This window comes from Netta rufina, assembly GCF_964035555.1.
Source record: "Netta rufina genome assembly, chromosome: 5".
Lineage (NCBI taxonomy): Eukaryota > Metazoa > Chordata > Aves > Anseriformes > Anatidae > Netta > Netta rufina.
In genome coordinates, this window is record NC_140128.1 from 51,081,879 (window position 1) to 51,094,250 (window position 12,372).

Genomic DNA, 12,372 nt, shown 5'->3' on the forward strand with positions numbered 1-12,372 from the left:
TGCACCAACCACTGCTGCACCACCTGGTCCCCCACACCCTACGGCCTGTGTCCCACCATGGCTCTGGGCCCAGGACACCTCCATCGGCCTGCCCACCCCCTCCCTGACGCGCTTCGTTTTAAAACCGTCCACTTTCAAACAAAACTCCCCAAACTCGGTGGCTTCCCGAACTACATTTCCCATCATGCCCTAGTGCCCCAGGCGGGGCAGGGCGAGGCGGGAGCGCGGCGGCCAATGGGCGCGGCCGATGGTGGGAGGTGGGCGCCGCGGCGGGGCGGGCCGCCGGCGGGCAGTGCGGGAATTTCAGACGGGGCGGCGGCGGCGGTGGCGGCCGGGCCGGGGCGCGGAGGAGGTACTGGCGGCCGCCTCGGCCCGGGCGGGCCTCGGGGCCCTTTTTTCATTTTATTTTATTTTATTTTATTTTTTTTCCTGGGGACGCCGTTTCGGCCTCGCGGGAGCCGCCTCGGGCGGCGGGGCCTGGCTGCGGCCCTTCCCGCAGGGGCTCGGCGCCCAGTAGCGGCGGGCAGGGGCTGAGGCGCGGCGCGGAGGGCCCGGCGCGGCCTGCAGGCCTCGCGGTCCCCTGTCCGGGGCTGCTCCCGAGTAATCCTGAGGTACTGCCGTTGTCAGAAGGCCGCTGCCGCCTTCTCTGGAGGAGTGAACTGTTGGGTAAATTCCCAGGGGTAACCCCCCTAGTAGGCGGGGTTCCTGATGAATTTCAGAGCTGGTAATTTTATACGGTATGCCAAGCCGCCAGGCAGTCTCAAAGTTAGGTCACTTTCACGTGCATGGGTACTTGCTGTTGGTTTGGAGGTGATTTGGAGTGACAATGGCACCTTATAAAGGGTTCTGTGTTCTTTATTGCAAGAACTAACTGAAGGCATCAGATTTTGAGGAGAATCTGTACTTCTCCACTGCACAGAAGAATAAAATGTATCTGTTGGAGACACTTGGGAATTAGTTAGCAACACAGCAATTCCCCTTGTAAATGACTGCCTCCTTTCTCTGAGCAAACTTCTGAAGTTAGGGAAAAAAAAGAAGGTTGTGTTGGTGTGTTTTTAAAAAACAAAACCAAAAGCCCCACAAAACAGCACATAAAGTTCAGTTTGCCTAGTATGATGCAATCGTGATGAAGAACTTTTAGTAAACTGTGGTCTAACAATGCACACTTACTCATTTTCTCTTAAAAAAAAAAAAAAATTCTTATGGAAAGAGCTGTAAGGCCTCATCTTCCATACGTAGCATCATTTGTTAGCTGTCAATCTCTGGGAACCGAGATTACAGCAGTACTCAAAAATATAAGATGGTGATAGTGAGAGAAGACTTCTTCGCATATACTGGACACACAAATTGTGACGGGTCCATGTACCCCTTGGCACTGCATGTTACTGCTGCTTCAGGTGCATTTTTTTGTGCTCCTTCCTGTGAAGCAGTCCTGCAGCACTCAGAAGTCTTCAGGTGTTGCGTTCTTCCCCTCTTGCTCACTAAGCGAAAACATTTCTTTTGTTTCTGGTGGTCTTTATTTCCTTTTTTTTCAGGCAGAAAAGGTGTGTTGCTGTGACCAATGAGCAGTATTAATGATGCACAGACTTCAGGTCTTGCCAGGCCTACGTGTTCGTGAAAAGGAGCACAGGTCACCAACGTGCCTTCTCAGCGCTGAGAATGAGAATAGGTCCTACTGAGATAAACAACCATGAAAACGACAATTTCCTGAGAATAAAAGGAGAGGATCAGGAAGAAACCAGTCAGACTTGCCACGCAGCTGAAATGCGTCCTTCAAAATAAATTTGATTTATATTAATTACAAAGTTTTATTGAGAACGGATGCCACCACCGATTGAGAAGTGGCTATTCATATTTATTCTAAGAGTTCAAGTGTAGTTAGAGTAGCAACCATTGCAGACATGTTTGTAAAGATAACACTACTAATGGAACTATTGATGCAAAATTGTCTGCATATCTCAAGTACGGTTTATTCAGTTTCTTCCAAGATGTTTTATTAGGGAGAAGAAGGAGAAATAGCCTTTGTGGTACTAAGAGGCTTTCAGAGAGAGTTTAGACAAATAGGCTTCTGTTATTCATACTTGTTAGAAGCAAGATCTTTGTTTTGCACATATTGTAACCACATAAAATGCTGCTGTTTACAATCGTGCACCTTGAAAATTGTTCTTGTCAGATACCTTAGCTAAGTAGGGTCAGATCTATTTGCTACTTGAATGATAGTATAGTACTTGACACGGGTGGCACTCTCTTTCCAAGGACTTCAGCATGGCTGCAGGCACTAATGAATTGAGCTTCACAATACCTGCGAGATAGAAAGTATTTCCATTTACTGATGGGGAAAGGTAATTGAGATGCAGGAAAGGTAAAGGTGATTTCTCTTAATGAAGTTTTAAAGGTGATTTTAGGGAAAAGTAGATGACTGTATTCCAGCTGTTGAAAGTACAGTAGGCAGTTCTGCATTGCATTTGCTGGTTCGTACATTTCCTGACAAACCTCTTGTGTTTGCTGCTTTGTGAGGAACACACGGAATGATACAATTTGCACTAAAATGTCATTATCTCATTTTTTCATTATTTTTGTTGTTATTTTTCAATTTTGTACTTTCATGACAAAAGTTCTTGCAGCCTCCAGGTATTTCTGCTTTCAATCAGTCTTTGAATGGATGGCTCATACAAGTGAAAGCATGTGTGGCCATTGCTAAAATATTTCCAGGGATAACAGCTTTTTAGCAATAGGCTCTGTGCTTAGTGTTGTGCATGCTGCCCATTGAAAGCGATCAGTGTTTGGCACCTATGGCCTACTGATAGTTTGACCAACTTGTAAGTAGGCACGCTGCCATCCTAACAGATGGATACGAATATAGGCAGCCAGGAAACCATGTATGTGTGTCTAGTGTAGTTGGAAGGGCAGGGTTCCCAGCTGGGGACGTTCAAACTTATGTCCATTTTGAAATTTTGCTTTTATGGATGAAGGGAAGACATTGTTAATTTTTTTTAACTAACTACCTTCAGGCATATAATTACTGACCACATTGAATAATAACGCCAAAAAAGGGAAGCACCAGCTCCTTTTATACTATTGAGGACCTATTTTAAGTAAACTTAATTCCATTTCAAGCAAACCTACTATCAACAGACTTGCTGTGAATGTCAAAGATGTCAAATGAATCAATCGTTTTGTTTCACTGGCTTGCTAGCTTTATTGAAAAAGAGGTTGCAAGTTGTGCCTTTACTGAACAGTGGTTAAGACACTTCCAAGTCTCGCAGGGATGATGAGCAGTAACTCAAGAGGTCAAGCTGCAGTCTCTCCAGTCCTCTTCATGTCTCTCAAATTGTTCTTAGCTTGAGATCTGTTTGCTCACTTCGTTTAGTTTTGTACTCATTAGAAAATGACAGTGATTGCAATCATGTCCCACATCTGAGTCTGTTAGGCAACACTGCTGATTTTTGCACTCTGTTTTTCCTTAAGTCAGTCAGTCTTTGAGTTCCAAACTATTTTATTTTCCCATTATCACTTTCTAAAGGCTTCAGTCTGCCCCCTGTGTTATTGTCTTTCCTTTTCCTGAGCTGGGTGTCCTGAGAAGCTGCTTAAAAGCCTGCTCTGATCTTGTTGGCCCGCTCTTCTAAGCAGTATCAACATGTTGCCATTCCTTCCTAACTGTGTCTGTTCCTGATGCTTTGACACCATCACACTCCCATTGGTATGGGCCTAGCTGGGATTGCATCTGTTGCTTGGAAGTGTCATTTTTCTTCTGCAGAAAGTCTAGGGGAAGAATCTTCCTCTAAGACAGTACAGTGGGTATCACCTTGAAGATTTAAAAAAAAAAAAAAAAAAAAAAAAAGGAGTTTAAGTTAGCCTTAAATTGTGAGTGTAGAATGTCAGAGTTACATCTGGACTACAGGGGGAAGGTTACTTTACAGAAGTAATTGGAAATATGGGAAAGTGATGCAGAATTAAAACATCCTGTTTTGTGATACTGAGGAGGTGTGTGCTGTGTAGGTCCTTCAGAGGACCGTAAGAATTGAAAAAATAAAACTGATGTTAAGTAACTGCACTAAGGGTTATTGTACTGAACAGCTGGACTAATGAGGAAAAGATTTTGCTGTCCAGAAGCTTTCTGAATTGTGTTAATACTCCTTCCTGCTTACGTAAGCAAAATAAAGTAGTAATCCTAACAGTCAGAACTTTATCTTTTATAAAATAAATGTGTGTGTTTGTATACCTTTCATCTTTATAAGGTGGTGGGAAAGATCATGTCTTTGTAAAAGCACCTCATGAAGGTCTTTAATGCAAGTAGAGCTAGTGCACACCTTGCCTTATGGCCACTTCAGTAAGTTCTTTTACTGAAGCAAAACATGGCTCTGCAAAAAACCCCAAACGTATATTTGCTCCCAGTGAAGGCTGTTGTAGAAATGCAGCGGTGCTTTTACATCTCTGATCTCTAGATACATAGTTATGTACTGTTTTTTTGGTGATCTACGAAGTGCTGTCCTGTGAACAATAAGCAGATGCTCACTTCTGTTGCTTGCAGTTATACAGAAAAATAATTAACAATTAGTTCTGTATTTTTCTGGTATTTTTTTACAGCTAAGAGGAATCTCTGAGAAATTTTTACCAGTGATGGTGTTTTTTTTTTTGTTTGTTTTTTTTTTTTTTTTTTGTGTGTGTGTGTAACCATTAATAACTTTCTGTATTATTACTGAAGACTTGGACTATCTGGCATTTCTTCACTAAGCAAATTAAACCCTAGGAAAACTGATGAGCTGTGTTTCATTAGTTTACTTTTTCTAAGTTCAGAGTTGTGATTGATTTAGAGCAATAGATTCTGAGATTTTTCCAGCATGTGTTCTACAAAGTCTCCTCATAGATTTCTCATGTGAAGACTTTTGCTGTTTGATTTTTCTGATGCCTGGAGAAATTAGTTATTTTTTGTTTAGAATTCATGCCAATAAAATTACTTGCTCTATTTCTTTTAAACTATCTTTGTAGTACCAAATTAACAATCTATCCTTACGTGGAAATCTCTCAGAAGGAAAAACAAGGGTAAAACACTGGCATGTGAAGTAGAAAGACAATAATATTTTCTCGTCAGCATGTAACCCATTTTTTTCTGTTTTTTTTTTTTTTTCTTTCCTTTTCTCCCTCCCTACCTGCTCCAGTGAAAATGCCGTATATTAAGAAGACGTCAGGAAAAAGAGCCCCTGCAAAAAGGAAGCTTGCTGAAGTGTTTGCCCCAGGGGAGGTTCTAACAGATACATCAAAAAAAGAATGGAAATTGGGTGTCCCTATAGGGCAAGGAGGCTTTGGACGCCTGTACCTTGGTAAGTCTGGTTATCTTTGGTAATACTTTAAAATGGAGAGTGAGGTGTTTATCCTTGTTCAAAACAATGACAAATTGACACAGTATCTTTAACTAATTTTTTTTTTTTGACTAGAATCAGAGCTTGGCTCATGTTCTTGGAAAAAATTAGCAAGAGGGGACAAATGGTCATTGCAAGTACTGGGTTGTGTGAGACGTTCCAGTAGTAATCAGAGTGGTGGCTCATTCATTCTTCTTATCCAAGATTATTATTCCTTTTTAGCAGTAAAAGGATGGTCTAATTTTTGTTTAAATTATATTTTTGGTCTGGCTGAACTGGATTTTTACGTGAGTGTCCTTTCACAAATTCTGAACTGGAACTGTCTAAGTGCATCCTATGGAGACAACTGATCAGCTGATGTGTTGGCTATTTTTGACTGTGCTGATTTTGAGTTCTTCATTGCAATGTGAGCTTCTGACAGAAGTTGGTTATTTCATCACCTAACCCACGTTTGGAACAGATTGCAGTCTTTGACCTTATGGTTTAAGGCATCGCCACAAACCTTGTCTTGTAATTCTGTTTTATTGAATTCAGAGAGAACTTCTTTTGGTGGATACTGTTCCCTATTCAGTATCTGTTTTTTGTACAGATGAACAGAGGTCTCAAGGATACCTCAGGGAATCAAAAAACTTGTTCTGTTCTTAGTCATTTTCCATACAATTTTGAAGGGATGAAATTTAAGGTGATTGTGTTAACAAGGTTTTCTTTTGCTGTGTACTTACATTCTTCCTCTTTGTGATGAGGTTGCACTGAAATGACACTGATTTAAAAAAAAAAAAAAAAATCTATCTTGGTTTCTAAATGAACAGAATGCAGTGTAAGTGGATTAAGAAACAAAAAGGACCAATGGGTGGCTTCTTGCCAACTCTCTACTTACTCAGCCTTGCACATTGAGCTAATAAATTCACAGAGACTGGAGTTCCAGCTCTCTGAAGTTGTGTAGTTCTTGTGTTAGCAATACTTGCATTGTTCAAGCCCAAACCTGCCTTCTGTTTGTTTACTCATGATTTGCACAAAGCTGCGCACCTGACTCCTGTGCTTGGTCTTTGCCTAACTTGATGTCTTTTATACTCGTGACCCCTTTTGTGACAACTATCAACAGCTTGGTACCAAGAAAAAATCATTTTTGGGTATGTGACATAGCAAAAAAATAGAATGTTCTCATGTTCATACCCACAACTGTGTTCATCACAGTCCTAGAAAATGAAGGAAATGCTTTTGACTGAAGAAAAAGCTTTTGAATAATAGAGAAAGAAGAGCCTTGGTTAGTAGACTGCCTGTTCTCCTGAAATAGAAGGGAGAATGTGGACCATGTCCATACAGAGTAGTTTTGTCATATATAGAAGTTCTTTTACAAGACACTAAGATACTAATACATGCTTTTGCTTCAATAATTGCACTGTCATTTGGTTGTCCATCCTGCATAGCAAATAAGTGTATGTTATGTGACAGTTTCCTCTCATACTACTAATAAACTCTTCCTTTTTAACAGCTGATGATAATTCTTCAAAGTCGATTGGCAGTGATGCACCTTATGTTGTAAAAGTGGTAAGACAGCATTTGAATCTTACTTCACAAATTGAAAATGTTTGTTCTAGAATAGTATGTGTAATCTAAAACCTCTTCTGACTGAAAATAATGTAGTTGCAGTGTTTTGTTGAAGTGTGCTTTGTTTAAGTCTAACACTGAAAAGCATGGTGATGCAGCAGAACTCTGAGATCCGAGATTCTTGTGTTTGAGGGTGGATAGTGGAACATAAGAACAGTTGAGAAAGGTTCCTGAAATGGATCAGATTCTGTTTCATTTCATGTTCATTGTAAGTAGCCCAATTACAAAAAAAAAAAAAAAAGAAAAATATAGGTAGCTTTGGACAATTTCTGTGATTCAAGAGTGAGTCTGTGTGAACTGCTGCTCACCACTGGATGTTGGTAAGCTGACAGATGGCTTGGGAGTAGAAACAGCAGAACTTTGATTCCCAAGGTCCCCGCAGATATAAAGTCCTTTAAATCTTTTATCATAAAACACATGCATATTCTAATTTCTAGTGAATTAAAATGGCATTGATGCATAATTTTTTAACCTCAGGATTAGGTAGAAGAAAAAGCACTGTTGGTAGCTCAACTTTTTTGCTCACTGAAGTAAATAAGCAAGTTTTTTTTTATTAGTTGAAGTTTTCTTCTGTTCTAATATTAAGCTAAAAAAAATACTTATCTTTGTTTGGTTTTAGATATTTAATTTAGGAAAGAACATTAAAATATATTTTCTTAAATTTTGCTAGATTATTTTGCATAGATCCCGCTATTAGATATAGTTGCCTGGTAAAATCATGGTAAAAGAAAATGGGAATACAGGAATAGACATAGTAGATCCAGACCTGTCATTATCTTGGTGGTATGGTTTGTGGTCTGTGACAGAAGCAGATATCAGGAAATTCTACAAGTACTTCTCAATGTGAAAAGCTAGGTCTTTGGCACATGTCAGAAGTTTCATCTTTTTCAATATCACTATGTGGTTTAATAAATAAATGCTTTACTGTAATATATAGCCACTTATGCAAATATGTTAATACTCCTAACATTTTTCCCCAAAACTAAAAGATCAGGTTAATTTAGAGTGAAATACGTTTTAGTTAGCATGTGCCTTTATTCTTGATGGTTTTACATGTGCTGACCAAAGGGAGATTCTACAGTGCTGTTTTTGATACTGATAAAGCACCCCAAGATGCTGTTGGTGATGACTCTCTTTTTGAAATGCCAGTTGCTTAAAAAAAAAAAAAAGCAGTGCTTATGAAGCAAATATCAAGCTGCCATACTTTCAACATCCGCACAGTGCTGCTGTAGGCGTTGGGCAGGAATTCCACGTGGCCCAGAAGTGGCCCTGCAGCTGTTCCATGGTGGCATCCTGCTCCTGCATGCCCAGCTGTGCTGTCCAGGGCAGGGAGTGTCCGTCCTGCAGCAGCCGTGCCCTGTTCCAAAGGCAAGGAGCAGACACCCCAGTTAACTGCAGTGCATTGTCTCCTAATGCTAGCCTTCTTCTGAGTTTGGACAGTTGGAACTGACCGGGAAGTATAGAGCCTTGTAGTTTTCATGGAGGAATGCAGTTTGACCTGATGAAAAAATAGTCAGATCTGCATTATTTTGCACTGTGCATAATTGCTGTCCCCTGCTTTCCCCAAGGTGCAAGGCTGTGCACCTGCTTTTTTTCCTTCTACTTTGGGCTCTGATTATAAGGAGAGTTGTCATAACTTTTGGGCTGATTTTATGCTGGATTCACTTTGTTGCAGCAATTCATAAATACCCCCAGTTCTAATCCCCCCCAATGACCACTCACTTTTAATTTGTCTTTTATAATTTTGTGTTTATGGCAGTAAAGAGTAGCCCAGTCTCTGCCTGCCCTCACAAATGACCCATAACATATTATGCCTCCACAGTCTAGTAAAGCACAACTACAGATAAGGGCCTATTTTTAGATGCCTGGGTGATTCCTAGTTGATCCAAAGCAAAGTGGTTAACAGCTTTGAACAATTATTAGCGTTTAACAAAATATGTGCTTCTATAGTAATGTTCTTCAAATTAAGCTATTAAAGCGGGATGGAAATTGGCTTAGTCTTTGACATATCCTCGTAGTATTGATGTCTGAGCGGTACGAAATGAATCAGAGCTTTTATGAAAAAAGAAATGCTTTTTAAACATGTGGACCTTTCAGGTGTCATTGTTCAGGAGTGGATGCAGAGTTTAATAACACTTCATTAAATTGCTGACTGAAAAAGATTGCAATTCTTAAAATATTACCTGAAGAAACTTGTTGGGTTTTGACATATGTTCTGTAATCTCTTCTCTTCTATCTTTTCTAATTAGACTTCAATTTCAGTTTTGCAAAGTGTGTGTTTGGCATGACTCTGAGCATGAAGTTGGAGAACTTTGTGTTCGGATTCCTTCTGGATTTAGTGTTACAAGATGACAAGTACAGCATAGAGTGGACATCGTTATGTGAACCTTTTTAACTCAGCACATGCATTCATTTATCTCTACGTAGAGTTAATGATATTATGGGAAAACAGCAACATAGTTAACATGAATTTCTGTTTTCTGCTTAAATCATTTCTTCATCCCCAGAAGAATGAAAATATAGCAGATCTTCAGTATTTGTTCTAACTAGAGGATGATTTTTTTCAGTTTTGGGGCATAATTTTTTGTTAACTTATTTAAAGATAAATATTTTAAGAATTTTTAACACTTGGAGCTTTTCACTGCATTTTAGTAACAATAACATTCTACTAATGTTTATAAATTGAATCAAAATCATATGTAAACTTTGTTCTAATTAAGTTGGAGTGTTAATGGAGTATGCTACACAGGAACAAGCAAATAGGTCAGATAACATTTGTCCAAGATGACTGCAGTAAAAGACTTCAAATGTTTAACCCTTCTCCATGGATATAAGCTATATATCACTAATTTATTGTCTGTAGTGGAGATATGAAGTATATGAAGGTAGTTATGCATGTTCCAAAGTTTCTGTGCATAACTCAGGCGGTCTAATGTTTTTTTTTCAGGTTCATTGCTCAGGTCTAGAGCTTGGTTGCACAAAGAGGGGCCAGAAAATGGTTGTCTTGGCTCCACTGTTGATCGGTGCAACGGTGCTGGAGAATGGGAGATGGAGATGGGCTTGTTAATAGTCTCCAGGCCTAGGACTGGTGCCCAAGCTGGTGTCTGGTCTCATTCTGACTGGTTTTCCTACTCTACCTGTAAACCAATAAATCAGATGCACATTAAAGGCCATGTTCGTCAGTGTGTTTGATCTCTTTGCATTGCTTTGTCAGTGTCAGACAGCAGTAAACCTCTATTCACTGTGGTGCTGTGTGACATTTAACAAGTTTCTGGATCGCTGCATCCGCATTTAAAAGTTACAATTAAAACCATTTAAGGTCAATATTATATATCTTGGAAATTTTGCTAATACTGTGTGATTGTATTTCTCTGGTTTTGCTTGACAGTAAATACATACCTTATTTTGTTGTTGCTTTAAAGTGTAGGATATCCCAGAAAGGGGAATTTTCATTGAGAATGAATGAGTTTGGATGTATTTGAGTAACCAGACTAAAATCATAGAATCACAGAATGGTTTGGGTTGGAAGGGACCTTAAAGACTGTCCCTGACCATGGGCAGGGACACCTCCCACCAGACCAGGTTGCTCAAAGCCCCATCCAGCCTGGCCTTGAGCACCTCCAGGGATGAGGCATCCACAGCTTCTCTGGGCAGCCTGTGCCAGTGCCTCTCCACCCTCTGAGTGAAGTAGAAAATAAGCTGCTGAAACTTACCTCAAAATCAGTCATTTAAAATTGTAAGAGTTAAAGTCACCTTTTCTGTGCAAACTTCTGGAAATGTATAGTGAAGGTACTCACCCACCTGCAATTCTTGCAGTATTTCAAAGCTTTGGTGTTTTCAAACTGATTTCTCTGCTGTTTGCTTATAATGTGTAGCTAACCAGAGCTTTGTCCAAAGAAAATGGATCCAAAATATGTTACGTTAGCTTAAACACAAGGTAGACACTTAAATCAAAATTACTGTAGTTCTTTAGTTAGAGAGAAATTGTGAAATCCTCTGTAAATTTTACCTTGATCAACTAACCTGTGAAAGGAACAAAATACCTTATGTTCAGTAAGAATTTAACTTTTGGTGAGATTTTTTCCATCCTGTCATTTCAGGTTCATTAATGGCTATTACAACTATGGCAATCCAACTTTAATTTGGAAAATCTGAGATAATAATGTTGTTTAATGTTCTTTGCTAAACTATTGCTGCCAGTTATTGGTAATATTTCTATACATTTCAGTTAATTTGCTATTCTTTATTCTCCCTTGTTATGGGAATAGGTTATTTGATACTCTTAATGATAAGCAATTTATAATAAAAATAAGTTTTTAGGGCCAATCTTATATTATAAAAAGAACATAGTATTTAATTTATCAGCAACTGTAGAGTATTTGAGGAAGAATATGCTTTTACAGGGTGAGGGTTTTTTTTTTTTTTTTTTTTTTTGGAGCTTTTAGTAATTATTAGGCACTAACACAGCAGTTTTTAACTAATTTTAAATTGTCTTAAAGGAACCCAGCCAGAATGGACCTCTTTTTACTGAGTTAAAGTTCTACATGCGAGCTGCTAAGCCAGATGAAAGTAAGCAGTCTATTAAAATGTTTTTAATGAACTACAAGCATTTAGGAAAATAGAACCTACAGGTATAATGTCGATCTTAAAGAGAATCTTTTTAGATAATTTTCAAAATTATTTTTAAAGAATTAAGACCATACAGACATATACTCTTAGAGTAATTCAGACATACAGTAAAACTAGGCATTTTAGTAATGTGTTCATTATCTTTGTGTTGATGACATTGTCTAAATTGAAACTTTAGTTGTATCTCTGTCCCTATAAATGATGCATCATTAATTTTCCTGTATAATTGGCATACTAGTTTCCATAAACAAAGCAGCTCACATGTAAGTGATGGGTAGATCACTTTTCTATGTAAATCTTCACCAATGCAAATTCATGAACTTATCTTTATTTGTATTCTCAGTTCGGAAATGGACTAAGTCCCATAAACAGAAATATTTAGGTGTACCAAGATACTGGGGTTCTGGCTTGCATGAAAGAAGTGGAAACAGGTGAATATATCTCTTGTTAGCATATACTGGGATTTATTTAATTCCAGTCACTGTCCCTTTTAACCTAATTTAATTTCTAAAGATGTATTTTCACTTACCTTCGTATTGTTAGTTTTGTTGCAAAAGTTCATGTTCATAACTGATGATGTATAAAGAATAGATGAATAGACACATTTTATCTGTATCCTATTTGTTACTCATTTGTGTCTCATTAAGGATGTACTTTTCATTTGTCTGGAATATTGCTGGGAACAGCAATATTGTGTGTGTGGTAGAAGCTCTCTTCTAATAAAGTTAACTTTTAATTTATATGTCCTCAACTAATATGACTACCTTTAAAATGT

The 12,372-nt window shown here is 38.8% G+C and overlaps 1 protein-coding gene across 1 annotated transcript in view; it reads left to right on the top strand.

The window, feature by feature from the left end:
- Positions 1–288: 288 nt before the first annotated feature.
- VRK1 (VRK serine/threonine kinase 1) overlaps positions 289–12,372 on the top strand; it is a 32,874-nt gene continuing 20,790 nt past the window's right edge. The window contains exons 1-5 of the mRNA XM_084287369.1: positions 289–352; positions 5,160–5,321; positions 6,853–6,908; positions 11,468–11,537; positions 11,941–12,028. Coding sequence (XP_084143495.1) covers positions 5,165–5,321; positions 6,853–6,908; positions 11,468–11,537; positions 11,941–12,028 — 371 coding nt within the window. The 5' untranslated portion in view covers positions 289–352; positions 5,160–5,164. The remainder of the gene's footprint in view (positions 353–5,159; positions 5,322–6,852; positions 6,909–11,467; positions 11,538–11,940; positions 12,029–12,372) is intronic.